Genomic DNA, 26,265 nt, shown 5'->3' with positions numbered 1-26,265 from the left:
CTGTGGCGGTCCTGCAATCCTGTGGCAGTCCTGCAATCCTGTGGCGGTCCTGTAATCCTGTGGCGGTCCTGTAATCCTCTGGCGGTCCTTCAATCCTATGGCGGTCCTGTAATCCTGTGGCGGTCCTGTAATCCTGTGGCGGTCCGGTATCCTAGTGGTCTTCCGAGGTCCTGCCAGCCGTCCTTCCTAGGCCCTGCCGCTTTGCGGCAGGCTCTGGCGAAGACCAGGAGTACACTTAGACTCTGCTCCCGGGTTGCGTCTGGCATCGTTATCTCCCGCGGTGGTCCAGGGAGTCCACAGACCTTAGTACCAAGGCCTTAGTACCAAGGGACTATTTCCCATAGACTGTGACAGTAAGATCCGGCCATGAACTTCGCCAAGGTCTTGTATCCTACAAAAGCCATGGACTGTGTCAATGATTCTTACCAGCCACTGGGAGACCTTCCCAGCACTATTGCCTAGCAGTCCCAAGAGATTGCTGCGCAGAAAGAACTCCTGGACAAACTTGCTGCCACTTTACGGATGATTGCCTCCCAGCAGCAGGGTCCCGCGACTCCTCCCGTTGCTTCAGTCACCCGCTATGTTTTTCGGCAGTAGAGACTGGACCTGAAAATTTTTTGCTGGACAAATTTGATGGCGACCCCAAATTGTGCAGGAGATTCATTTCCCAGTGCTCGCAGCACCTTGAACTGTTGTCCTCCCAGTACCCCACCGAACGCTCTAAGGTGGCGTTCATCTGCTCTCTGGAGAGGCCCTGGCCTGGGCTACCCCTCTATGGGATAGTGGTGACCCAGACATAGTTTCCCATACCAAGTTCCTAGCAAAAATCCGATCCAGGCTTGAACCATCTCAAGTTCGGCTATCTCGCCTGTCCAGCTTGGTCCCAGTGTCCCCACTGCCTCCCAGAGCTGCTCCAGTGACTCCGCAGCTTCCCAGAGCTGCTCCAGCGGCGCCTCAACCTTAGCGGTCCTGTAACCCTGTGGCGGTCCGGTATCCTAGTGGTCTTCCGAGGTCCTGCCAGCTGTCCTTCCTAGGTCCTGCCAGCCGTCCTTCCTAGGTCCTGTCAGCCGTCTTTCTGAGGTCCTACCAGCCGTACTTCCGAGGTTCTGCCATCCCGATGTCCTGCCTTCCTGAAGTCCTGCCTTCCCATGGTCCTGCCTGCCCCGTGTCCCTACCTTGGCTGCCACCGTGGGCCTAGTTGCACCCGTGGAGCGACCTGGTGGCTCCCCGCCGCAGCAAGTCCATCCCGCTTTCCGGCGGACTCTGGCGAAGACCAGGCGTCCACTTAGACTCCGCTCCCGGGTTGCGGCTGGCAGCATTATCTCCTGTGGTGGTCCAGGGAGTCCACAGACTTTAGTCCCAAGGGACTATTTCCCATAGACTGTGACATACCTGCTTTTACATTTTATCTATGTCTGGTTCTGGGCGCTGCACGTGTGCAGTTTCTCCGATAGTAGGTGGAGGTTTGGGACTTTTGATGACGTTTTTAATGCTATAATTTTGAGGACTGTATGGACTTTTGACCACTTTTTATAGAATTTTTAATATTTTTCAAAATGGCAAAAAAGTGTCATTTTCAACTTTGGGCGCCACTTAACAGATTAAAGGGAACCTACCACCACGAATCTACCTATAAAGGTAGATCGGGTGGTAGGTGGATCAACAGGATGTGAGGATAGCCCTTTCAAGGGCTAATCCTCACGTCCCCGCGCGTCCCCGGTAACTTTTATTATCAGTATATGTAAATTTTGTTATGCGGCTACTGGGGCATGGAGTAGCCGCAGCTTAGGCTACAAGGCGTGGCTACTCCACGCCCCAGTAGCCTCTTTACTCCTCCTACCCACAATCTTCGGCGCGCAGCTACGAGGAGCCTCGTCTGCGCAGAACAGCAGGCCCGCGCACCGATTCCGGCAGTAATAGGAGGGTGTCAGCAGTGTTATACAGCCGTTACCCGCTGTGTATAGAGAGCTCAGCTCGTGAGCTCTCTCCATACACCTTTCGTAGCACAAGGACAATACTGTTCATCCTCGGTCGCGAAGGTGTTAAAGCAAGTAATTTCACAGTAGTTGAAGACAGTTATCTGATCACATGATGAAAGGGTAATAAATGTATTTTGTGCACACAAGAAACCTGTTGCACATAATCTTGAGGTTTCTCCTTTCCCACTAGAAAGGATATATAATATCCTATACTATAGTATGAAAGGGCTAGTAGTATAATGAGGTAAATACACTAGATACTACAAGTGGGAGCTCAAGCAGCCTCAGCACTTCAGTCTAACCATACAAATATAATGGCCCAGAAAACTGGTGCAAACTGCCTAATGTGCAATTTGTGCCAGATAATGCAATACTGTCGCGGTATGTAGTTTTCAGAATGTGCACACAGTAGCACTTATTTATCATGGTGTGCCTTGCTTTATGCTGTTGCGACAGAATTGTGCTGAATCACAGTAATAAATGTGGCACAAACTAGGAACACACACTACGCCACCCCTATATCAGGGGCCAATATTTATCTTTTTATAAATAATTGGATAATTGTTACTATTAGATAAGTAACCCCTTGTATGCCAATAAAATTTTTAGTCCCGAATACATTACTAGGAATCTGATCAATGTTTTTCACTATAAGGCTATTTTGTAAAAAATAAAGTAGAAAAGTTATGTTTTATTTTTGGATAGGTGGGACAATAGGTTTGTTGGAAATGAGAATTCTTGTGTCAGGCTCCAGGGATAGTGGAACCACTGGATCACCGCGGATGATGATGTAAGCCGACACCTGGGACCGGAAGCTAAGTGGCACCCGGTTTTCACCAGAGCCCACCGCAAAGTGGGTTGGGTGAACCAAGGTCACAACGGGAATACAGAACAATAGCATGAGGCATGCAACAAGCTTTTTCTAAAGCTGTGAAGCACAAAGATCCGGCAGGGTATCTAGGGAGCGGGTGGTTTATAAGGGATTCTGCAAAATGCCACGCGCCAATTAAGGGCGCCCTGGCCCTTTAAATCTTCTGAAGCCGGCGCACGCACCCTAGGAGATGAGGACGTGCGTGCACAGCGGATGGACCGGATTTAGGGGCGGGACGGGTATAGTTACTGTCACGGGGCGCCAAAGCACAGAGATGGGCACGGGTGAGAGACATGGATCGCAGGAGCACCTGTGATCCCCCCGTCACAGAACCCCCCCCCCCCCCCCCCCATCCCTTCGCCTCCCCCTCTTCTTGGGCTGGAGAAATCTCTGCATGAGATCATGGTCCAGGATATTGTCCTTGGGCTCCCAAAATCTCTCCTCCGGCCCAAAACCCTTCCAGACAACCAAGAAGAACCGCTTACCTCTCACTCTCTTCATATCTAGGGTCTCGTTTACCTCAAAGATGTCGCTGGAATCAGCCTCAGGAGCAGGAGGAGGTACTTGCCGGGAGAAGCGGTTCAAGATGACAGGCTTGAGTAATGATACATGGAAGGAGTTCGGGATCCACATGGTTGGAGGAAGCCGCAACTTGCAGGCCACTGGATTGATGCGCCTCTGAACCTCAAAGGGACCCAAGAAATGAGGACCCAGTTTGTAGCCAGAGATCTTTAGCTGGACATATCTGGAGGACAACCAGACTTTGTCACCTCAAGAGAAGATAGGAGGAGGTCTGAATTTCTTATCAGCCTGCAACTTGGTTCAGCAGAAGCCTGTAGCTCCCAAATGGACTTCAGATCCTGTACCAATTCCTCAACTGCAGGAATGTCCAAGGACACAGGTAGAGAAAGAAGAGGACGAGGATGCAGTCCATCTGGAGCAGAGCCGACAGATGCTGAATCCAGATAATTATAAGAGAACGCCGCCCAAGGCAACAGAGTGGACCAGTCGTCCTGACGGACAGAAACAAAATGGTGGAGATAGCAGCCCAGAGTCTGGTTAACTCGTTCCACTTGTCCATTAGATTGTGGGTGATAGGCGGAAGAAAAATCCAATTTAACTTAAAGCTGAGGGAGTGCCAGAATTTAAAAACAAACTGAACCCCTCAATCAGAAACGATACGCTGGGGAAGTCCATGGAGCCAGAAGAACAGGCTGGCAAATTCTGGAAAACGATCAGTTACCACCCAGATGACGGTATTGCCACAGGAAGGCGGAAGGTCCGTGATGAAATCCATAGCCACATGAGTCCACAGGCAAGTGGATATTGGCAATGGCTGATGAAGACCGGCAGGTTTTAGACTAGATGGTTTATTTCAGGCACAAGAAGTGCAGGAGCCCACAAAGTCCCCTACATCCTTGACAAGATCTGGCCACCAATAGAAACGGGAAATGAGGGCAACAGAGGGCTGCACCACAGCGTGCCCAGCCACACGTGAGCAATGTCTCCAAGTCAGAATCCTCTTCCGTAGAGCAGGTCAGATGTAGGTCTTGCCAGGAGGTAGTTGACGAAGGTCCACCGGAGCAGCTACAACCAGTCGCTCAGGAGGGATGACATGCCAAGGCGCCAGTTCTTCCCCAATGACATCCGAGGCACAAGAGAGGGCTTCAGCCTCAATGTTCTTTTCAGATGGACCAAAATGGATAAGGAAATTGAAAGGGGAAAAGAAGAGTGACCATTGGGCTTGTCGCCGATTGAGTCGCTGTGCAGTCTGGAGATAGAAGAGATTCTTGTGATCTGTGAAGATGCAGACCGGAAAATGAGCTCCCTCCAGAAGATAGTGCCACTCTTCTAAGGCAAGTTTTATCGCCAATAGTTCCCGATTTCCTATGGAGAGAATCATCTCTGTGGAGGAGAAGGTCTTTGAAAAGAAACCGCAAGTAAGAGTTCGGCCTTTGGGCCCTTTCTGGGTAAGCACTGCACCCGCTTTTACAGATATGGCGTCAACTTCAAGGTGGTAAGGCTTTTCTGTATCTGGCCGTGTGAGAACTGGGGCCGAGGCAAAGGTAGACTTTAATTTAGAGTAGGCCTCTTAAGCCATTTGAGGCCAGAGTTGGGGGTTGGCACCCTTCTTGGTGAGAGCCACAGTGGGGGACAAAAGGGAGAAGTGCAAAATAAACTGCCTGTAGTAATTTGCAAAGCCCAGGAACCTCTGTATTGCTCGTAGTCTAACTGGGCGAGGCCATTGAAGGACCGCAGACAACTTGGAAGGATGCATCTGTAAACCCCGGTCAGAGATGATAGCCGAGGAATGGGAGACTCCTATGATGGAACTGGCACTTCTCAAGTTTGGTGTAAAGACGATTGGCCCTTAAACGGTTAAGAACTTTCCGTATGTGGAATTGGTGGGATTCAAGATCCAGAGAGAACACCAAGATATTGTTGGGATAAACCACGGCATAGGAATATAGCAAGTCCCTAAAGATGTCAGTGGCAAACTACTGGAAGACAGCCTGTGCTGCATCAGGTGTTCACGAGTGTTGAAGGTTGTCTTCCACTCATCACCTTTGCGAATATGGATGAGGTTATAGGCCCCATGTAGGTCCAGTTTGGAGAAGACCTTGGCACCATGTAGGCGGTCAAACAACTTGGTAATCAAAGGCAGAGGATAGCGATTCTTAACATTGACTTTGTTAAAGGAAACCTACCACTTGTAGTGGCAGGTTTCTGATGGAAAGACCGGGCACCAGCTCAGGCTGAGCTGGTGCCGGAGCTTATTTTTGTTAGTGTTTTAAACCGCGGTATCGCGGTTTAAAACACTTTTTAAACTTTATAGCCGGCGCAGGGAGGTATGCGCTCGGCGCTTACCATGCGCGCGGCTCTCCTTCACTTCCTATGTAGCCGCGCGCATGATAAGCGCCGAGCGCGTACCTCCCTGCGCCTGCTATGAAGTTTAAAAAGTGTTTTAAACCGCGGTTTAAAACACTAACAAAAATAAGCTCCGGCACCAGCTCAGCCTGAGCTGGTGCCCAGTATTTCCATCAGAAATCTGCCACTACAAGTGGTAGGTTTCCTTTAAGACCGCAATAGTCAATACATGGAAGGAGTGACTGATCCTTTTTGGTCACAAAGAAGACCCCTGCACCAGCTGGAGAGGAGGTTTTACATATGAACCCCCTCTGCAGGTTCTCTTTGATGTAGTCCAACATTGCTGCATTTTTGGGCACAGAGAGTGGGTACACGCCACACTGAGGAGGAAACGTACCCAGCAGCAGGTCAGGGCAGTCGTAGAGACGATGTGGTGGTAAAGTCTCTGCTTGCTTCTTTGAAAAGACATCGGCAAAGTCTTGATAGGAAGCTGGGAGACTCTCCAGAGACTTGGAGACCATGGAAGAGACCATGACAGGTACTGGATGAGGAACCACCTTACAGTGAGACTGCAATCAGATCCCAATGAAGAATCTCCCCCGTCTTCCAGTTAAGGACAGGTGCGTGGATCTGCAACCACGGTAGGCCTAACAGGAGGGACGAGGTGGAACGAGGCAGCACATAGAAAGACTATCTCTCTTTATGTAGAGCTTCGACTTGCAGAAACATAGGCTCTGTGCGTGGCTGGATCGGAGAGGATTTGACGACTGACCGAGGAGATGACAGGGGGCTTCTCGAGGCGGACCGCAGGGAGGTAATGCTGAACGACGAGAGCAGCATCCACAAAGTTTCCTGCAGAACCTGAGTCCAAGAAGGCAGCAACTTGAAACTGGCTACCTGTGCCAAAGCTGAGCAGCATGGGACAATTTGCTGGCACAATACAGACAGAGGTCCGCCTGACGTTACCTGGAACGCTCTTCGGGAGAAAACCGAGCTCTATCCACCTGCATAGGTTCATCTGCAGCGGTCACGGCAGGAGGCTGAAGTGGCCTTTGGAAGGCAGGGGCTAGGCGATGCAAACGTGTGTGCATATGCTGTATATACTGTCTGTATATGTGTGTATATATGCTGTATGTATATGTAGTATTTGTGATATTTATCAGAGCTTCTATTTTGTACTACATGGCAATACGCTGTATGCATTTTATACTACATGGCGATACACTGTATGCATTTTATACTACATGGCGATATGCTGTATGCATTTTATACTACATGGCGGTATGCTGTATGCATTTTATACTACATGGCGGTATTCTGTATGCATTTTATACTACATGGTGATACGCTGTACGCATTTTATACTACATGGCGATACGCTGTATGCATTTTATACTACATGGCGATATGCTGTATGCATTTTATACTACATGGCAGCATGCTGTATGCATTTTATACTACATGGCGATACGCTGTATGCATTTTATACTACATGGCGATACGCTGTATGCATTTTATACTACATGGGGGTATTCTGTATGCATTTTATACTACATGGCGATACGCTGTATGCATTTTATACTACATGGCGATACGCTGTATGCATTTTATACTACATGACGATATGCTGTATGCATTTTATACTACATGGCAGCACGCTGTATGCATTTTATACTACATGGCGATACGCTGTATGCATTTTATACTACATGGCGATACGCTCTATGCATTTTATACTACATGGCGATACACTGTATGCATTTTATACTACATGGCGATACGCTGTATGCATTTTATACTACATGGCGGTATGCTGTATGCATTTTATACTACATGGCGATACGCTGTATGCATTTTATACTACATGGTGATACGCTGTATGCATTTTATACTACATGGCGATACGCTGTATGCATTTTATACTACATGGCGGTATGCTGTATGCATTTTATACTACATGGCAGCACGCTGTATGCATTTTATACTACATGGCGATACGTTGTATGCATTTTATACTACATGGGGGTATTCTGTATGCATTTTATACTACATGGCGATACGCTGTATGCATTATATACTACATGGCGATACGCTGTATGCATTTTATACTACATGGCGATATGCTGTATGCATTTTATACTACATGGCAGCAAGCTGTATGCATTTTATACTACATGGCGATACGCTGTATGCATTTTATACTACATGGCGATATGCTGTATGCATTTTATACTACATGGCAGCACGCTGTATGCATTTTATACTACATGGCGATACGCTGTATGCATTTTATACTACATGGCGATACGCTCTATGCATTTTATACTACATGGCGATGCACTGTATGCATTTTATACTACATGGCGATACACTGTATGCATTTTATACTACATGGCGATACGCTGTATGCATTTTATACTACATGGCGGTATGCTGTATGCATTTTATACTACATGGCGATACGCTGTATGCATTTTATACTACATGGCGGTATGCTGTATGCATTTTATACTACATGGCGATACGCTGTATGCATTTTATACTACATGGCGATACGCTGTATGCATTTTATACTACATGGCGGTATGCTGTATGCATTTTATACTACATGGCGATACGCTGTATGCATTTCATACTACATGGCAATACGCTGTATGCATTTTATACTACATGGCGATACGCTGTATGCATTTTAGACTACATGGCGATACGCTGTATGCATTTTATACTACATGGCGATACGCTGTATGCATTTTATACTACATGGCGATACGCTGTATGCATTTTATACTACATGGCGATACACTGTATGCATTTTATACTACATGGCGATACGCTGTATGCATTTTATACTACATGGCGGTATGCTGTATGCATTTTATACTACATGGCGATACGCTGTATGCATTTCATACTACATGGCAATACGCTGTATGCATTTTATACTACATGGCGATACGCTGTATGCATTTTATACTACATGGCGATACGCTGTATGCATTTTATACTACATGGCGATACGCTGTATGCATTTTATACTACATGGCGATACACTGTATGCATTTTATACTACATGGCGATACGCTGTATGCATTTTATACTACATGGCGGTATGCTGTATGCATTTTATACTACATGGCGATACGCTGTATGCATTTCATACTACATGGCAATACGCTGCATGCATTTTATACTACATGGCGATACGCTGTATGCATTTTATACTACATGGCGATACGCTGTATGCATTTTATACTACATGGCGATATGCTGTATGCATTTTATACTACATGGCAGCAAGCTGTATGCATTTTATACTACATGGCGATACGCTGTATGCATTTTATACTACATGGCGATATGCTGTATGCATTTTATACTACATGGCAGCACGCTGTATGCATTTTATACTACATGGCGATACGCTGTATGCATTTTATACTACATGGCGATACGCTCTATGCATTTTATACTACATGGCGATGCACTGTATGCATTTTATACTACATGGCGATACACTGTATGCATTTTATACTACATGGCGATACGCTGTATGCATTTTATACTACATGGCGGTATGCTGTATGCATTTTATACTACATGGCGATACGCTGTATGCATTTTATACTACATGGCGGTATGCTGTATGCATTTTATACTACATGGCGATACGCTGTATGCATTTTATACTACATGGCGATACGCTGTATGCATTTTATACTACATGGCGGTATGCTGTATGCATTTTATACTACATGGCGATACGCTGTATGCATTTCATACTACATGGCAATACGCTGTATGCATTTTATACTACATGGCGATACGCTGTATGCATTTTAGACTACATGGCGATACGCTGTATGCATTTTATACTACATGGCGATACGCTGTATGCATTTTATACTACATGGCGATACGCTGTATGCATTTTATACTACATGGCGATACACTGTATGCATTTTATACTACATGGCGATACGCTGTATGCATTTTATACTACATGGCGGTATGCTGTATGCATTTTATACTACATGGCGATACGCTGTATGCATTTCATACTACATGGCAATACGCTGTATGCATTTTATACTACATGGCGATACGCTGTATGCATTTTATACTACATGGCGATACGCTGTATGCATTTTATACTACATGGCGATACGCTGTATGCATTTTATACTACATGGCGATACACTGTATGCATTTTATACTACATGGCGATACGCTGTATGCATTTTATACTACATGGCGGTATGCTGTATGCATTTTATACTACATGGCGATACGCTGTATGCATTTCATACTACATGGCAATACGCTGCATGCATTTTATACTACATGGCGATACGCTGTATGCATTTTATACTACATGGCGATACGCTGTATGCATTTTATACTACATGGCGATACGCTGTATGCATTTTGCTTTGCTTAATTTTTACACCAAACCAATATGATGGATCTGGTCCGGACACTCCCTGATATCTTATATTATAAGCTCCACCCCACCCCATATGACCAAAGCCCCGCCCCCACCGGGCCATGGAAAACTGGTCTAGCTTAAAGCCGGTCCCTGGTGCAAAAAAGGTTGGGGACCTCTGCTTTAGGAGACAGGGACGCGTGCTCATGGCCGATGGGGAAGGGTTAAGTTACTACCGCGGGAAGTCTGCCCACAAAGAGGGGCACGGATGAGCCCGCGACCCAAGACATGGGTCATGGGAGCACTCGTGACCCCCGTGACATCTTTGTGCTTATGTGTTTTCTGCGTAACAAATTGCACGTCATAGTGATGGTATTTAATATTCCATGTACTGGGCAGCGGAAAAAAAATCCAAATGCACTGAAATTGGTGAAAAAATGCATTAGCGCCGTTTTCTTGTGGGCTTGGATTTTACAGATTTCACTGTACGCCCCAAATGACATGTATACTTTATTTTTTGGGTCTGTATGATTACGGGGATACCAAATTTGTATAGGTTTTATAATGTTTTCATATATTTACAATAATTAAAACCTGTACAAAATAAAAAATTTTTTTGCCATCTTCTGGTGCTGATAACTTTTTTATATTTTGGTGTACGGAGCTGTGGGTGGTGTCATTTTTTGCGACTTGATGACGTTTTCAATGCTACCATTTTTAGGACTGTACGACCTTTTGATAACTTTTTATAGAATTTTTTATATTTTTTAAAATGGCAAAAATGTGCCATTTTTGACTTTGGCCGCTATTTTCCATTACAGGGTTAAACACAGTTAAAAAACGTTATTATATTTTGATAGATCAGGCATTTTCGGACGTGGCGATACCTAATGTGTTTATAATTTTTATTGTTTATTTATATTTATATCAGTTCTAGGGAAAGGGGGGGTGATTAGAATTTTTTTTTTATTATGATTTTTTTTTAAACTTTTTAAAATTTTTACTATTTTTCAGACTCCCTAGGGCACTTTAACCCTAGGTTGTCTGATCAATCCTATCAGATACTGCCATTGTAATGAAAGGGTTAAAACGAGACAGCCTCGGGTCTTCAGAAGACCCGAGGCTGTCATGGTGACGAATCGTCGCTCCCTAATGACGTCAGGGGGAGCAACAATCCTCGCCAAAATGGCGGCACCTATGCACCACCATTTTTTTTAAGATGCACGACCCCGAGTGTTACCAGTAAGCCTTTGCTGCAATGTGCAGCAAAGACTTACCGGCTATGGAGAGGGCTCATACCGTGAGCCCTCACCATGCACCTGCATCCGGTATGTAATGTACTATTGTGGCACATGTCGGTAAGGGGTTAAAGATGAGATTCCTATCTTAGCACGGTTCTATAGAACCCAAAAATTGACACTCTCCTTACAGCCCCCAAAAATAACTAATTTCAGACAAAATATGATTCTTCTCTGCTCATTTTCACATTAAAGGACATCAACCATCAGTTTGAGTGTTGGTAGATGTCCAGCATTACATGCTAATTTCTTTATGCACTAATTGGAAATAAGTCAAACTAAAGGTAGATGTCCTTTAATTTAGAGAAGATTTTTTGTTTTAAAGTAAACGGGGGTGATCTTACATAAAGGAGCGAATTCTACAAGTGATGGGAAGTCCGGCTCTTCTTAGCGAGCTGGCTCATTAGGCTCCACTCACTAAGAAGAGCTGGCTCTATTGGCTCCTGAACGGCTCCCTATTAAATATATAATAGGGAGCTGCAGGCCAGTCAGTCACCCCACACCACTTTTAACCTGATTTTATCCGGTAAAAGGGGGTGTGGTGAGCCGTTTAATGGCTGGGTTTAGTGAGCCGGCTCACGTTGTTCACGAAAATGAGCCGGCTGTTAGTGCCATTACTAAATTCTACATTTCATTTTCTATCTGTGGTTGCTGGCAATTTAATGCTGTAAAACCCCTTAAACACACTCTTGTGTTTGATGCCACAGTAAATACATCTGTATTTACATCATTGCAATGTGCTGAAAAAGTAAAATATAAAAATTATCATATGTATTTATATAGCACCATCATATTCCGTAGCGCTTGACAAATCAAGGGGGCATATATAAAGAAAATAAGACATTACATTGTAAAAACATGGTAACATGGAGCAATAGGAGTGAGGGCCCTGCTCCCAAGAGCTTACAGTCTAAGCAACCAGCATCCTCCCTACAGCATCTGTACTAGGTTACTGCACCCCCCAGGTAACAGGTATAACCCCACACCTACCTGGATACTAGCACTATTCACCTTTCACTCTCCTTTCAGATCCCCATAACCCGATATAACAACCCTCTCTTGTCTGTGTCTGTTTTTCTATAGGTCTCTTACTGCTATCTCTATCTGTTCTTCTCATGCATTATTCTCTCTGTATTACGTCTTCCACTGTGTCCCTCTTTCGTTCTATGTATGTGAGGCCCCCTCGGTATTTCTCGGTCTCCTCCCCGGTGTCCGGTCGGGGGCGGTCCTCTTAGCTCCTCCCATGAAATTTTACTACCGGAGCCGCGGCTGTTCGGATTCCCCTGCCTCCTCCCTCGTCCTGCAGGCCCCGCCGGTCACCAGCGGTATACAGGTAACGCGCAGGGGGTCGAGGGAGGCAGCGGCTGCGTACCCTAGTTCAGGAAAGTCCCCGGCTTGTGGCCTAATCGGAATACCTCGAGCAGTTATCTTAACCCCTTTCTCCCCTTCACATCAGCTGTGTGATACATAACGTGTGTCACCCCACAATAATACCCCCTACTGTGTGAAATATGTGTACACCATCCTCTATAGGCAGAAACCTTGCTATATATATATATATATAATATATACACTATAATGCATCCACTATTCTCTTTGTAATTTTTTTTAACTCTTTCACAGGGCTAAGGGGTCGATTTGGATAAGTACATTATTTTGCATTTCATTCTGCATAAATAGATAATATTCATACATAATATACATACATAATAAATATACATAATATACATAAATAATAAATATACATAATTAAATATCTTTTTTATCTATTTTTTATCTATTTTGTTTATCGATATATAAGAGAAAAAATATTAAATGTGCACGCATATTCTAAAAAATTATATTCTATAAACTAATACAATTTAAGACGAGGTACTGTAGGTTTATAATGTATTTATAATTCCTCCTATAGATATACAATTTTCCAGGGCCCTGAGGGACAAGGATTGTTAAAAGCAATTTTACACCTTCACCCAGGTCCAAGCTCCCAATCTCTGGTACTTTTCACGAGACCTCTTTCCTCCTTGGTATGGGGACACATGCCTGAATGCTTTGGAACAACAAACTGCCCGAATGTCTGGTGTTATAGAGGTGGTCACACTTGCTGTTTATCAATAAAACATTGAAATTTGATTTTCATCACTTGGAACTTAAAAACCTTTTAACAATGCGTCACTTTTCAGGTTTTCTGTGTCCACTTTTACAACCCTTTTTGCAAAAGCCTTTTTTTAATTTTTAACATTTTACATGAGGGATTGTTGTCTATGAGACAAATGGTACTTCAAATGGTACAAGTGGCACTATTCAATATTCTGAATGGAGCTGTATTAGGCTCATTTCACGCTATTGTTCCTTCTTTCCTTTCCAAAGTAAAAAATGAAGGTTTAACAGAGTTTGAACATATCACTTAAAAATCCCATTGACATCAATGTAAATTTTATGTCATCCGTTATGCTCTGTTTAGGCAGGAATCCGTTATCCATGCATTTTTTGGACGGACAAAATTACGGATGCTGCAGTATTTTTCCTCCATTTGAAAGAAACCCATGATCATAACGGGTAACATAAAATTTACATTGATGTCAATGGGAGTATTAAATGATATGTTCTACCTCCGTTAAACTTCTAATCTTCACTTTTTTTTTACGGAGGGAAGGAACGGTAGTGGGAATTTAGCCTAAGTTGTAATTTTTTTACCAGCTGATGAAGCCATTTTGAAAACTGTACAACCTTTGGATACGTTTTTATTAAAATGTTTATGTGGAGAAAAAAATATTTTTTTTTAAGTTGCAGGGTTCACTGTATGGAATTTTTAATTTCATTTTGGGATGTGGGGATACCTAATATGATTATAATAGTTTGTTTATTTATTTAAATCAAACCTGTCATCAACAACAGACACGATAAACCTTACTCACCCCCACTCTGCCTTTGTTGAAAAGGGTAGTGTAGACCCCAGCTTAAATTAGCCTCCTCCCTCCACGAAAAAATTTTACCCCAAAATTTTTCTGGCTTCGTCTTTGTTGGCTCCACCCATTGGTGTATGGCCCTGTTGAGCACCGTTTGGCCCCGCCTATGAAATAGTGACAAGATCTGCAGTGAATTGACCATGCAGTGAGAGGGACAACGTTCTGGTATGAAGAGACACTGAGCTGTCAATCAAAAGAAGGACGTGGGGTTCACTGGTATTTCACTTGGCTGCAATTTAGAAATAGTGTCTCAGTGGCAGATAATTTTAGGTGATATGGGGAGGACTTTTAACCCTTTACCAGCAGGTATTACTGGTGTGAGGAGTAAAATTCTGGTAACAGGTCTTCTCTAAAGGGAAGCTGTCAGCAGAAATTTACCTCAGTCTTAAACTCTCCGGCTACTTGACTTTATACAACCAATTTACATCTCACTTAAAAGTCTATTTTCTAAATGATATCACCATGCTGGACCATGGAAGAAACACAATCTGGAAGGTGTTAGTCTGCTTGACAGCATACTGGTAATAGTTTGAAGTGTAAATTTCCAAGGTTTCCTTCCTGTCATGCAAATTAACCCACCCAAAATAAAGGTTTAATTAAAACTGTGATTAACAAGCATTAAAAATCAGTTTGTAAACTTATATGCAGCTCACCTGATCTGAGTCATTCACACTAATTCAATCATGCATATTAATATTTACTTGCTTTACCCTGCCTCCGTGTTCCTGATTGAGAGGCTATGATATTCTGCTGTATGGAGAGCTCTGTTACATCATTGGGCACTTAAAGTTATGTTACCAGGACGATATCGTCAAAGGTCCTGTTACATCTCCAACGTCTAACCCATGTATGTATCTGATCACATGAAATCACAGCAGCCTCCATGGAGGATGGGGAGGAGTAGAAGTCCAGAAGTTAAATAAATGACAGCGTTGAATTTGTTGTATGTATGTTTTATTTAAGTTGCATTTACCTCATTTTAAAAACTTCCAATGTCATTGTTTTTTATTTAATATTATGACCTGAAACCTTGGGTACATTTATATTCATACAAAAACTCATATCATCCTTTTCTGTGTGATCTGCTGCTTGATCTATATCCCCTATAGTAATAAACTGCTCTTTAATAAATTTATATTAGGTTCTTAGCTGCTACTCCTGCTTATACTTGTTCTTTCATTGCATATTTCAGACAGAAGATGCCATGAGGTTGTGTAGAAGACACCCATCTGCCTGATAACTGCTCAGCCATATCTCTTAAGCCTTCACTATTGAACCCCTGGCACCCAGCATGTCCGAAGGCTGGGCTCCTGCACAGGCCCCACCTTCCTCATTGCAGCCATCCCAGCAGCAGGCAGCACAGCATCCCATTGCACTAGGTGAGCATCCCATCGCCAATCCTGCTTCTGCTGACAATCCGTTGGGCTGTGCTGTCTATGGCATTCTAGTACAACCCGATCTTGGGATCCAGCATCCTCCCTTACCTGCTGGTGAGCCTTTGCACAAGTGTGGGTTGTGTGGGCATGACCTGACCCACCTGGCAAACCCACAGGAACATCAGTGTATGCCATCAGCCAGTCAGGACCGCTCCTTCCAATGTACCCAGTGTCTAAAGATTTTTCACCAGGCAACTGACCTCCTTGAGCACCAGTGCACACAGGTGGAGCAGAAGCCTTTTGTCTGTGGAGTTTGTAAAATGGGTTTCTCTCTACTTACCTCTCTGGCTCAACATCATACTGCCCACAATGGCAGCTCCTTAAAATGTTCAATCTGTGAGAAGACGTACAAGTCTCCTGAGGCAGACAGAGCCTGTTTACCCACTGCACCACCTCCTGTACCAGCCACAGCCTCCCTTGATAGACCCTTTATTTGCACATTGTGTCACAAACCATTTAAGCACCTTTCAGAACTGTCCCGCCATGAACGTGTCCACACTGGTGAGAAGCCATACAAGTGCACGTTGTGTGACAAGAGCTTCAGCCAGTCCTCACACTTGGTGCACCACAAACGCACACACAGCTCAGAGCGCCCATACAAGTGCACTGTGTGTGAGAAAAGTTTCAAACATCGTTCCCATCTTCTTCGGCACATGTACGCTCACTCTGGTGAACAGCTGTTCCAATGCCAGACTTGCCAGCTGCGCTTTAAGGAATCTTCTCAGTTACTGCAGCACCCATGTACTCCAGCTGGGGAGCGTCCCTTCCGGTGTGGCGCATGTCAAAAAACTTTCCGACGGCCATCAGACCTCAGGCAACATGAACGGACACACAGTGAGGAACGCCCTTTCCACTGTGATCTTTGTCAAATGAGTTTCAAGCAGCAGTATGCGCTCATGAGGCACCGGCGCACGCACAAAGCTGAGGAACCTGACAATTGCACCTTTTGTGAAAAAGGCATGACTTTTAATCAGCAGGGGGCTGAGAGCATCTTCAAGTGCAATGCTTGCCAGCAGGGCTTCCACCAGTCACAGGACTTGTTAAGGCACAAGTGTGGGCAGAACAGTGCGGAGCGCCCCTTCCAGTGCAGTGTATGCCATAAGACTTACAAACGTGCCTCCGCTCTGCAAAAACACCAGGCCGCCCACTGCTCAGAAAAACCACTGAGATGCACAGCCTGCGAGCGACGCTTCTTCTCCTCCTCAGAGTTTGTGCAGCATCGCTGCGATCCAACTAGGGATAAACCTCTCAAATGCCCAGACTGTGAGAAACGTTTCAAGTACGCTTCAGACCTGCAGAGACATCGAAGGGTGCACACGGGCGAGAAGCCCTACAAGTGCCTGTCCTGTGACAAAAGTTTTAAGCAGAGGGAACATCTGAACAAACATCAGAGTGTCCATAACAGAGAGCAGCATTACAAGTGCTTGTGGTGTGGTGAGCGCTTCCATGAACTGAGTCAGCTTCAGGAACACAGTACACAGCACACGGCAGACGGTGCCTTCCAGGTGGCAGCATGTCTGCCCTGACTCATTACTGTCACAAGTGTATGTCCATACCCACACTAAATCCTATTCCAGCATTTTATACACCTGTCCATATACAAGAGTAATAAAGCAGTGTTTAAAGGGGAAGTGCTCCATTGGAAGCTGAAGTCACATGTCTGTGTTGTGTGTCCACACTTGTTTTACTATAACATGATATTGAGGAGACCTCTAATGTCTATGGAAGAAGACTATGCTAAAAGTGCATGTTATAGGCTATTACACTACCTATACTGACTGCTCCCTCCCTTGAGCTCAGTCTATTCAGTCTTTATATGTTACTGACAATCAATGAGTGTAACTAAGTCTCCTGTACTGCAGGAGCCCCATACTTTGGTGAGTCAAAGATCACTGCCCACAGTAAGTGTACAGTACCCACAGAAAACATAATGGTATATTTGCTTTATCATAAAGAGAGGTATCTCCTGGCTAAACTTTCTGTATATTTTATGGCCCATGGCTTCACATGCTCATATAAACCTATCATCCTGTGGTCATTTCATACCTATAAACTATTTGGTGGATTCTTTGTGTTATTTGGGTTTATCTTTGACTCTTCAAAATTTAAAAGGTGCTGGATTACAATAGGTAGGGCCTGAGGTGAAAGTCATGGGCAAGGGTCATGGTCATACAGTAAGCTCTAAAGGGATCCATTTTCACTTGTCTGATTCAATGCTGCTGTCCTCATCAAAATATAAATTGGGTGTCAATAACACAATAGTTTACTCAAGTTCACAATGTGTGCCAGTCTCGGAGACTGTGGTCAGTAGTTCACTGCCTATGTTTCAGTGGCGCATGATGTCCACTCACACGCCAATACCCACAAAAAAGACTGGGCAGGAATAGGACCTTCAGTGAGTTTTACGGCATGGACAGTCGGCTCACACATGGGGCAGTGGAAACCACAGCTGTGTGTGAGCCTATAGAAATGAATTTGGCCATGTGATATCTGTTGAATCAATGGATACCACACAGACGAAGACTGTGTTATGCCTAGAGAAGAACTTGGAGGAACCTTGGCTTTCTGCCCTTTTAGCAATATGGTTTACATCTAACCTGCTAGGTTTCAAAAGCTTTCATGCTCAATGGGGCACATTTACTTACCCGTGCGCCCGATATCCTGCATGTGTCTCTTCCCCGCTTAGAGTTCACCATCTTTGAAGTGGTGCACGTAAGTCCATTAGTTTGCGACACAATTTTAAAGTCAATTCGCTCAGTCAGAATCAGAAAGATCGCCGATGGCAAGCCGCCCAATTGGTGTCGCATGGAAGCCAGCGCTGCTGTGCTAAAAACCAACCCGTTTGACACAATCCCAGCGCATACACCATTTAAATACCTGTCCAAGCTGTGCAATCTTCAAAAATGCCAAACAGTCTGACGAAACTGTGATGCGGGACCCTTAGTAAATGAGCCCCAGTGTATCCACTAAGCAAACAAATCTTACAGTAATCGCTTTAACTAAAAAGTCTTTGGTGAGAGACAAACAAGGCGATGTGAAACTGGAATAGCCCCTTTAATTGAATTAGTTTTTTTTTTTTATCAGGAGTGGAACTTTCCAAGCCCCTTTTGGTGGCATGATGCAGGGCATATGAAACAAGTTATTATCCCAGAGTACAATGGGTGCTTGTAGCTCCCATATATTATTGGAAAAAATGCAGTTCAGATGTTTTAAAGAACATTTAAAAGCTGATGAACTTGTATGTACAGTTATAATCTTGTGGACTCTGGTATTTTCTCATGTGTCAAGTTTTGTGCATCATAGGTCCTATTGATACACCAAACTCGTTCCATATTTCTGTGATTTGGAGTTTTGTTTGATGGGGTAGAAGGTGTATAGAAACAAAGCTCCCACTATAGGTGGGCATTGCTGGGAAATACACAATCTTTGGTAATAGACAAGACCACTAAACCATCTGGCATCTATTCTGCCATATATACTTGTGTATAAGCCGAGTTTTTCAGCACAAACCTCTTATACACAAGTCAAGAAAAAATAAAAACTTATATACTCACCCTCCGGCGTTCCGATGCTCCACGCGGCTCCCAGATGTCACCACTTTTGGCACGGCTCCTTTCTTCCGCGCGGCTCCTCTTCTTTCTTCTGTCTTCTTTTACAGCCGGCATGTTATCTTCCGGACGGCCAGCACATACTATGACGTCAGCAGCGGCCGCATAATAGTATGTGCCTGCTGGAAGAAGACATGGCTGCATCCATGCAGGCTGTTAAAGAAGCCAGAAAAAAGAAGAGGAGCCACGCGGAAGAAAGAAGACGAGCCACGCCGACATCGGGGAGCCGCACCGAGCATCGGAGGGTGAGTATATAAGTTTATTTTTTTTAAGTGCTGGGGGCGGCTGGCTGTATACTACATGGGGGCAGGCTGTATACTACATGGGGCAGTCTTGCTGTATACTACATGGGGGCTAGCTAGCTGTATACTACATGGGGGCAGGAAGGCTGTATACTACATGGGGGCTGGCAGTATACTACATGGGGGCTGGCTGGCTGTATACTACATGGGGTCAGGCTGGCTGTATACTACATGGGGGCTGGCTGGCTGTATACTACATGGGGGCTGGCTGGCTGTATACTACTGGGGGCTGGCTGGCTGTATATTACTGAGGGCTGGCTGGCTGTATACTACTAGGGGGTAGCTGGCTGTATACTACATGGGGGCAGGCTGGCTATATATTACTGGGAGCTGGCCGGCTATATACTACTGGGGGCTTGCTGGTTATTTACTTTGGGGGGGGGGGCTGTGACCAATGCATTTCCTTCCCTCGGCTTATACTCGAGTCAATAGTTTTTCCCAGTTTTTGGTGGTAAAATTAGGGGTCTCGGCATATACTTGGGTCGGCGGCGTATACTCGAGTATTTACGGCATTCTTTTATTTAACCCACCTTTGTTGTTTCCACCTCTCATTCTTCCAACCTTGTGCTGTAAGATGATAATGACATAATCTTTATTACAGAAGAGGGGTATTATTATTATATTGTATGTTCACATGTTTTGTCTTCCTTATGTCACCCAACATGTGATGCATCTAAACTTCTAGAAGTGTAATCCCGGGGATATCATTGTTACTTAGTGGAATGGTTTGTAGGCAGCAGGATCTTCAGGTCTATGGATGTAAACCAGGTAATGTGGATTTTATAGGTGGTTGAGCTTCTCATCTGTAGGCTGGGCCAAATGTGCGAAAAATGTTCCTGTAGTTAAAGGAGAATTAGAGGTTAAATGGAGGATTGTGGGAACTGGGCAGCAAAGATTGTTAGGGTACAGACTTACATTATCTCCACAGGAACTGGCTTTTGTCCATACTCATCCAAAGATGGGTTATGCTGCAGGCAGAACTGTCAAAGAATAAAGATGCAATTTTAGAATACAAAGCGGTAGAGATAGATATTGAGGCACATTTACCAAGAATGCGGGACACTGCATTAAAAGTGCTCTTCCCATCTATAATGCTCGGTGCAACAGAATCATGAAGAACATGAGCCAGAAATCATGAATCTGTCACTTCCCTGCACTGGCCCAAAAGAGTTCACCACAAAACAGTTCTGTGTGACACATTTGTGGTGCGGACACTTATTAAATACCTGTGCAAGCCGTTTACACCCAAAAGAACATGCAAAGTACGTCAGAAAGCTGGTGCAAAGCCCTTAGTAAATGTGGGCCATTTTTTTGTATTCTAAAACTATTGTAAGTGTAAGCATGACGTCTGCTTTTACTTACCTTCCAGGAGTGAGTTACTTCAGGGGACAGGAACCGCACAGCATAACCACCAAATCCTAAATCTGTGAATAAGGGATGTAGTGTTACAACAAACCATCACAGTACCAGGCAGGACTACTTGTGATGTTCAGTCATGCATCTCAGTAGTGACTCTTGATGTAGAGCTTGTGGGTATCATACATGTGCCATATGGGTACAGACTTCTGGATGTGGATCTAGTGGGTATTATACATGTGTCATGTGGGTACAGACTTCAGGATGTGGATCTTGTCGGTATTATACATGTGCCATGTGGGTACAGACTTCTGGATGTGGATCTTGTCGGTATTATACATGTGTCATGTGGGTACAGACTTCTGGATGTGGATCTTGTCGGTATTATACATGTTCCATGTGGGTACAGATTTCTGGATGTGGATCTTGTCGGTATTATACATGTGCCATGTGGGTACAGACTTCTGGATGTGGATCTTGTCGGTATTATACATGTGCCATGTGGGTACAGACTTCTGGATGTGGATCTAGTGGGTATTATACATGTTCCATATGGGTACAGACTTCTGGATGTGGATCTTGTCGGTATTATACATGTGTCATGTGGGTACAGACTTCTGGATGTGGATCTAGTGGGTATTATATATGTTCCATATGGGTACAGACTTCTGGATGTGGATCTAGTGGGTATTATACATGTGTCATGTGGGTACAGACTTCTGGATGTGGATCTTGTCGGTATTATACATGTGTCATGTGGGTACAGACTTCTGGATGTGGATCTAGTGGGTATTATACATGTGTCATGTGGGTACAGACTTCTGGATGTGGATCTAGTGGGTATTATACATGTGTCATGTGGGTACAGACTTCTGGATGTGGATCTAGTGGATATTATACATGTGCCATATGGGTACAGACTTCTGGATGTGGACCTAGTGGGTATTATACATGTGTCATGTGGGTACAGACTTCTGGATGTGGATCTAGTGGGTATTATACATGTGTCATGTGGGTACAGACTTCTGGATGTGGATCTAGTGGGTATTATACATGTGTCATGTGGGTACAGACTTCTGGATGTGGATCTAGTGGGTATTATACATGTGTCATGTGGGTACAGACTTCAGGATGTGGATCTAGTGGGTATTATACATGTGTCATGTGAGTACAGACTTCAGGATGTGGATCTTGTCGGTATTATACATGTGTCATGTGGGTACAGACTTCAGGATGTGGATCTTGTCGGTATTATACATGTGCCATGTGGGTACAGACTTCAGGATGTGGATCTTGTCGGTATTATACATGTGCCATGTGGGTACAGACTTCTGGATGTGGATCTAGTGGGTATCATACATGTGCCATGTGGGTACAGACTTCTGGATGTGGATCTTGTCGGTATTATACATGTGTCATGTGGGTACAGACTTCTGGATGTGGATCTAGTGGGTATTATACATGTGTCATATGGGTACAGACTTCTGGATGTGGAGTTTGTAGGTTTCATAACATATAATGTGTTAAAGTTACCCATTTTCTTTAATTCCATCAGCTGAAAGTCCCCAGAATTTGTAGGACCTCTTGGGCTGTCTTTGGCTGCTTGCCTACAGGTAACGTCTTCATCTTTAGTCCAACCCCGTTGAATCTCTGTGTTTTGGTGTGTGTCTCGCCGTGTAAGCTGCCTCCCAGTGTTTGTGATCTCCTGAAAGAGACCACATAACAGTAAAGTTCTTCAATTCTTTTTCTGTCAAATTGCTTATTAAAGTGTTCAAATTTTACAAACTTACAAAACAACCCCGACTCTCCCTCCCTCCTCCCCTTGTCCATACAATAGTCATTGGAGCTATACAATTTTTTTTCTTTCTCACAGTTTTTTGGATCTCAGCTTTCTGTACTTCTATAGAAAGCTTCTCTGTTTACTTCCAGTGGTTATAATCTGTCCATGTGATGTGATGGACAGGCAGGTGCACGAGCCGTTATTACCACTGAGAGTAAGCAGAGCCGTGTGATAATAATGTCTCGCGCACCTGCCTGTCTATCACATCACCATGGACAGTATCCACTGGAAGTAAACTTAGAAGCTTTATATAGAAGCACAGCAAGCAGAGACCAAGAAGACAGTGAGGAATTGATACAGAATATAAATTGAAAAATTGTATAACTTCCTTATACAAACAATATCAATCATTGCTGAAAGCGAACAACCCCTTTAATTTTGACAGAGTGCTATCTTTTAATTAAATGGATAGCACATGTTGCCATGTATTTTAATAGGTTTATACTCATGGCCGTTGTTTCCACACCCGAGTGTGTGCCCTATGCCTGAAAATCAAGACACTTTTCTATTTTCTTCATCTTGTGAGCGGACCTCAATGACACGCTGGCCATAAACAACGGCTACTTTCCTTGTTGTTTAAGGCCCAAGGCAGCACACAGTAGTCTCCACATAGCTTTACTTTCCTTAATGTATAAAAGGGTGAACTAACTAAGATGCACTTACTAGTGATGGCAGGAGATGCTTCTCTGAGCCATATGTAGTAAACCTGGTATTCTTGAAGCTTCCTGCTCCAACAAAGATAAGAGGGAAACATTTTATTATGGCAGAGAACTCTCTTTGCACTCTTATAAACCACTCTTTTTATAGGGATATGTTGTCCTATTTGTCCAGGTATTATAAATATAAAGAAGAAGAATGGTTGATGAAGATATACATTCAATAAGGAGATTGATGGCTTCATACCCTCCAAATCTACCAATGAGATCCTGCATGAATGAACTTTTCTCTGATGTTCCTAGCAAAGGCACAAGCTATGACATATCTATAAGGTGAGGTTCTGCCATGCTCTATAAATCAGGTTAGGTATAACACAATCACTTTCACTACAATTGTTCTCCAGGCAGAAGGCCTTTTGGTTTGATAACTTGCTACAAAGAATTAATAAATTATGGAAAGTTATAGTATGTTGGAGGGTGGTGTGAATTATTGGACTCTTACTATGGTCGCAGGGCGTGTTGGTCCTTGAGTGTTCATCACTTAACTTATGCACCATACTATCCATTTCCATCCTGCGTAGGGTAGGCAGCCGAGGGTGGAAAAGGCAGTGTTTTACTCCTGCTAGGGGGTACACAGGAGAGGACTTGTCTGAGGCCCAACTACAATGGTGCTGAGCGAGAGCCATCTGTAGTTGATGAGACCTGTGAGAAAACATGATAGTGTATTTACCATCACTTCTTATGTGTAGAGGACATTGTCATATTACATGTATTACATGTACCGGTAGGTACAGACTTTTTTAGTATTATACAGTACTTTGTGTTTATATTATCATATTTATTTCTTATGTCCATAAACTTTGCAAATGTGATGTTTGTGATGTATCAAACCTGTTCCATGTGAATTTAGTTATCCAGACATTGAGCTTGTTTGTATTATATATGTCCCATATGTCTGTGAAGCTTTTTAGTTTTACTCATGTTCAATTTTTCTGTAGACCTCCTTGATGTGTAGCTTGTTTGTATTATACATGATACCTCTAGATGTGTCTCTTTTAGTATAAAGTTTTCCATGTGTCTTTAGACCTCTATATGTGGAGCTTGTTAGTATCATACATGTTCCATATGTCTGTAGACTTGTAGAATTGGAGCATTTTTGCATAACACATGCTCCATATGTCTGTAGACCTCTAGATGCAAATACTGTTAGCATCATAAACTAACTATAGACTTCTAATATTTGTGTGTGTTAGTATTATACATATAAAACCTGTGTCTATAGACTTCTAAATATGGAGCCTGTTAGTATCCTATGTGATTTACATCTGAATATTTCTTGTATCTACACAACCCTAGGTGGGAATTATAGGTGCATATTATGGACTCACCTCCTGCAGGATCTAGTCTAGATGGTGCTCCTGTGTTTGTATGGTGTTGCTGGGTAGCAGTCTCCAGGGTTATTGTGCCCTGTCCAGGCTGCATTACAAGTCTCTGATCACAGGGTACTGGGCATTTACACAGCACTTTCTACATTATAAGTGACTTGGCATTTCTCTCTGTGACCTGGGGTATCTCTGGGTATAATTTGAAGGCTGTGTTTTGCATAAAAATACATATTTGATATCACCTTAGACGTGGTGACGTGGGACAAAGTTAAAATGTAATTATAATGAATGACACAACTCTTAAAACACAACCAGAGAAGGAAATTCAGTTTTTTTGTCCGGCATTCTGGTAAGTCTGTGATCATTGCCATCTGTTTACAGCTTAGGCATATAGGTGATAGAACTTGCACAGAACTTGATCTCACACTGGTCTCAAACAATTCCAGCACTTCTGGAAGAAGGTACTTGGTTTCTGTCTCTAACCAGACACAGTAGTCCTATGTAATCAGGTATAGTCTCCTCCAGTATCTTTAGGTTCAGGGCTGCACTAAGACGTGATCAGATTGTGGTGCAGCAGCCCTGGTTTTTTATGCAACAGAAATCGGGGGACGGGCCATCGGACAATCCGGCTGATTCAGACTGAGCGCGGGATTTAAGATTCAAATTGTGTTGCAATCAATGCACTTACATGCACCACGAAGAAGTAAGTGAACTCTGGTGGACCTGAGTAGGGAAGCGACACATGCAGGATATCGGGTGCACGGTCTTCGTGAATCGTGGCAGAGTACATTCCGGTCATACAATGCACTTTCAGGGATAGCGACTGGACAGGTAAGTAAATGTGGCCTCAATATTTTAAGCAAGTAAAGCATGTATTAGTTTCTCTGTTTTTTGCAGACTACTCATGGTGGGTAGTATGAACCTGTCTAAGAAACAATGGGGGGAATTTATCAGGACTGGTACACTGTGTGCCATTTTTAATAACATCCACATTGGCACATGTTATGCTGGATTTACAAAGTAGTTCTGACCTCAAAGTCATTCTGAAGCAGCATTCATTCACTGGAATGAAGTCAATGCTAAAATCTTCTCCATATAGATTATAGCCTACGAGGATCTAAGATGAAATCCATATAAAAGCTACTGAACCATGAATACATCCATTTTTTAGAGTTGAGTGGCTTTTATTAATTAAATACAGATCCTAGTTCGGAGGTTAAATTCACATATGCGTGTTAAGGACAGGGGCTGGGTTAAGTGATGATGGGTGA

At 43.7% G+C, this 26,265-nt stretch overlaps 3 protein-coding genes across 4 annotated transcripts in view; 2 read left to right on the top strand and 1 right to left on the bottom strand.

Annotated features, from left to right (window-relative positions):
• Positions 1-15,654: 15,654 nt before the first annotated feature.
• Positions 15,655-26,265, top strand: part of CNGB1 (cyclic nucleotide gated channel subunit beta 1) — a 67,663-nt gene continuing 57,052 nt past the window's right edge. The window contains exon 1 of one of the 2 annotated variants that reach the window (XM_072116938.1): positions 15,655-15,790. The gene's annotated coding sequence lies outside the window, so the exon portion shown is untranslated. Of the gene's footprint in view, positions 15,791-23,819; positions 23,943-26,265 lie in introns of those variants that run through there. The other variant, XM_072116939.1, reaches the window with a different exon arrangement.
• Positions 15,703-17,498, top strand: ZNF319 (zinc finger protein 319). The gene has a single exon (XM_072116947.1). It carries the CDS (start codon positions 15,703-15,705, stop codon positions 17,371-17,373), a length of 1,671 nt encoding a protein of 556 aa, XP_071973048.1. The 3' UTR covers positions 17,374-17,498.
• On the bottom strand, positions 20,326-25,203 carry SPMIP8 (sperm microtubule inner protein 8). The gene is made up of 7 exons (XM_072116948.1): positions 24,998-25,203; positions 24,112-24,311; positions 23,617-23,678; positions 22,647-22,818; positions 21,120-21,181; positions 20,673-20,737; positions 20,326-20,593 (listed from the first exon to the last, which is right to left on the bottom strand). The coding sequence occupies exons 2-7, from the start codon at positions 24,293-24,295 to the stop codon at positions 20,557-20,559; spliced, it is 582 nt and encodes a 193-aa protein (XP_071973049.1). The 5' UTR covers positions 24,296-24,311; positions 24,998-25,203; the 3' UTR covers positions 20,326-20,556.

Source organism: Engystomops pustulosus, chromosome 7 (assembly GCF_040894005.1).
Source record: "Engystomops pustulosus chromosome 7, aEngPut4.maternal, whole genome shotgun sequence".
Lineage (NCBI taxonomy): Eukaryota > Metazoa > Chordata > Amphibia > Anura > Leptodactylidae > Engystomops > Engystomops pustulosus.
The sequence above is the reverse complement of the archived record's forward strand: the minus strand, read 5'-3'. Positions and strand labels throughout refer to the sequence as shown.